General features: G+C 37.8%; 1 protein-coding gene across 1 annotated transcript; it reads right to left on the bottom strand.

Annotated features, from left to right (window-relative positions):
- Nucleotides 1-1,258: 1,258 nt before the first annotated feature.
- LOC110314798 (putative vomeronasal receptor-like protein 4) lies at nt 1,259-2,278 on the bottom strand. Its single transcript, XM_021189025.1, has one exon. It carries the CDS (start codon nt 2,276-2,278, stop codon nt 1,259-1,261), a length of 1,020 nt encoding a protein of 339 aa, XP_021044684.1.
- Between the last annotated feature and the right edge of the window lie 609 nt (nt 2,279-2,887).

Below are 2,887 nucleotides of genomic sequence, written 5' to 3'. Positions count from 1 at the left end.
TCATAGTATCTGGGGAGAGTTCAGGTGTAATTCTGATAGGTTTGCCTTTATATGTTACTTGACCTTTTTCCCTTACTGCTTTTAATATTCTTTCTTTGTTTTATGCATTTTGTGTTTTGATTATTATTTGATGGGAGGAATTTCTTGTCTGGTCCAAACTATTTGGAGTTCTGTGGGCTTCTTGTAGGTTCATGGGCATCTCTTTCTTTAGGTTGGGGAAATTTTCTTCTATAATTTTTTTGAAGATATTTACTCACCAGATAATTTGAAAATTGTCCCTCTCATTTATACCTATTATCCTTAGGTTTGGCCTTCTCATTGTGTCCTGGATTTCCTGGACATTTTGGGTTAATATCTTTTTGCATTTTGCAGTTTCTTTGATTATTGTATCAATGTTTTCTCTAGTATCTTCTGCATTTGATATTCTCTCTTCTGTCTCTTGTATTCTGTTTGTTATGATTGCATCTATGGCTCCTGACTTCTTTCCTAAGTTTTCTATTTCCAGAGTAGTCTCCCTTTGTGATTTCTTTATTGTTTCTACTTCAATTTTTAGATCCTGGATGGTTTTGTTCAATTCTTTCATCTGTTTGGATGTGTTATCCTGTATTTCTTTAAGGAAATTATTTATATCCTTCTTATAATCCTCCATCATCATCATGAGAACTGACATTAGGTCCATATCTTGCTTTTCTAGCATGATGGTGTATTCTGGACTTGCTATGGTGAGAGAGTTGGGTTCTGATGATGCCAAGTAACCTTGGTTTCTGCTGCTTCTGTTCTTATGCTTGCCTCCTGCTAACTGATTATCTCAGGTACTCCCTGCCCTCAATATATCTGATTGGAGCTAGTCCGTCCTGTAATCCCAGTTGAGTCAGACCTTCTTGAGTCCAGTTTTGTCTGTGATCCTGGGATTCTTGAATCCTGTGATGTTGAGATTCTGGGTATGTCAGAGTTCTTGGCAGTCAAGCTTTCTCTGAAACTCTGACATCCTGCTATGACCAATTTCCTGGGATTCTGGGATCCTGGTTTCCTAAGATCCTGGGTATGTTAGAGTGCCTGGACATGGTACGTCCTCTGGGGACCATGGAACTGTATTCTGAGTTTGAAACCAAAGTAGACCAACTCTGACTGGAAGGAACCTGAGCCACTTGTCAGGCAGAGTTCCTGTGTCTGTGTTCCAGCTGTCCTCAGGCATCCCTGGTTCTGTTGGAATAGATGTTGTGTTCCACTCACCAGTGATCCTAAGATCCTGGGAGTGTTAGTGTGCCTGTGGGGTGGAGAGTCCTCTAGAGACAGTGGGACTGTCCACTGAGTTCAGATCCAAAGTGGCCCGATGGTGGCACAGACCAGAGAAATAAATCTCCTTTTTAAAGAAGACAGAAATTACCCCTTTAAAAAAAGCTTGGTGGCATTTGAATATTCTGTTATCAGAACTGATTTGTACCAAAGGAGTAATTGTGGGATAGATATTCATCACAAACTTCTGAACAGTCAGGATGACTGGGTCATACCTCCACAACAGGACTGAAGTGGATAAGATGATGAGGTCCACCCAGTACATGACCACAAAGAAAACCACCAGCACCAGGATGGTCTGGGTGGCCTTTTTCTCAGGGGATGCTCTCCAGTACTTGATGCTATGAAGATGCTTGCATTGCCTCTGGTGTCTGAACAAGAAAAGCACCATGTATGCACTTGTGGTCAGCATGACTCCTACAAGAAACATATCTCTTAAAATTGTCACTGCTAAAATCAATCCCCTAATAAGGTTGTTTGTGGGAATGTGTGAGCAGTATTTTTCGATCTTCATCTGGTTTGTGTTACTCACATTGGTATAAGCACCAGCAGAGAAGAGCTGGTTGCTGCTGAAAGACAAATTGAACAACCAAAAATAGAAGAAAATGTATATGATGTACTTTTTTAGTGTACGTTTAAATTTTGCCAAGAAAGAGGTACTGGGACTCATAGTGACAGCCTGGAACACACTCAGGAAACAGGTGATGCAGAGAGAGAGGCCTCTCATCACCCTGTTTATGTAAAATGTTGCCTTACATTTGAAGTCATTCTCAATGTTCAGTGACGCAAATAAGTCTGAAAGCCAAATATCCCCTGCAGTGAGGAACATTATTATGTGAACAAAGTTTAGTTGACAGGAGATCAGGTCTATGGGCTTAGGTCTGTGACGTAGGATTATGAAAATATAGAAAATCAGAAGAAACATATTGGCTAGAACTCCAAGTCCAGACTGGAAATAAAGGACATTCTTAATTGAAGACATAAATGGATAGTGTATTCATCTTAAAAGCATAATGGAAGTCTCTTTCATATATCTGAAAAAATAGATTATATATCACATTTATGATTATTTCACAGTAAGAATATATAATCATTATATTTTCCCTAATAATTTTTGAGTGAGATGTTTATTTTTTGATTTTTTCATATCGGCTATACCCTATATTTCTATATACCCTTTCCAGTATCTCTTATATAGAGAGACTATTACAGAAAATGAATGCACTTAGAGTCATATCTACACAGAATACACACTGTGTTTCTGTAGTGTACCTGAGACTGCTACTTTAAAAATACAACCCTATTGCTTTAAAGTGGCTTATTTTATACTTAACTAAAACAGTAGTAATAAGCACAGAAGATCAATCATATTTGCACAAAAGTATTAACACTGTGGTCACCTGGGGTGAATCATAGAATATATCCAAAAAATCAGATGAGAATATATCATACTGTATAATTTTACTATGCTCTGTTTTACAATATCCATATTTTAATCTATGATTCTCATGGAATCCCAGCCATAGTTCATAATAATATTACAGTTTTAATCAGCAACGGTCTATCTCAATTCATCTTTTTTAATGTTTCT

The sequence above is a fragment of the Mus pahari genome, unplaced genomic scaffold (assembly GCF_900095145.1).
Source record: "Mus pahari unplaced genomic scaffold, PAHARI_EIJ_v1.1 scaffold_6096_1, whole genome shotgun sequence".
Taxonomy (NCBI): domain Eukaryota; kingdom Metazoa; phylum Chordata; class Mammalia; order Rodentia; family Muridae; genus Mus; species Mus pahari.
This window is presented reverse-complemented; position numbering and strand designations above follow the sequence as displayed.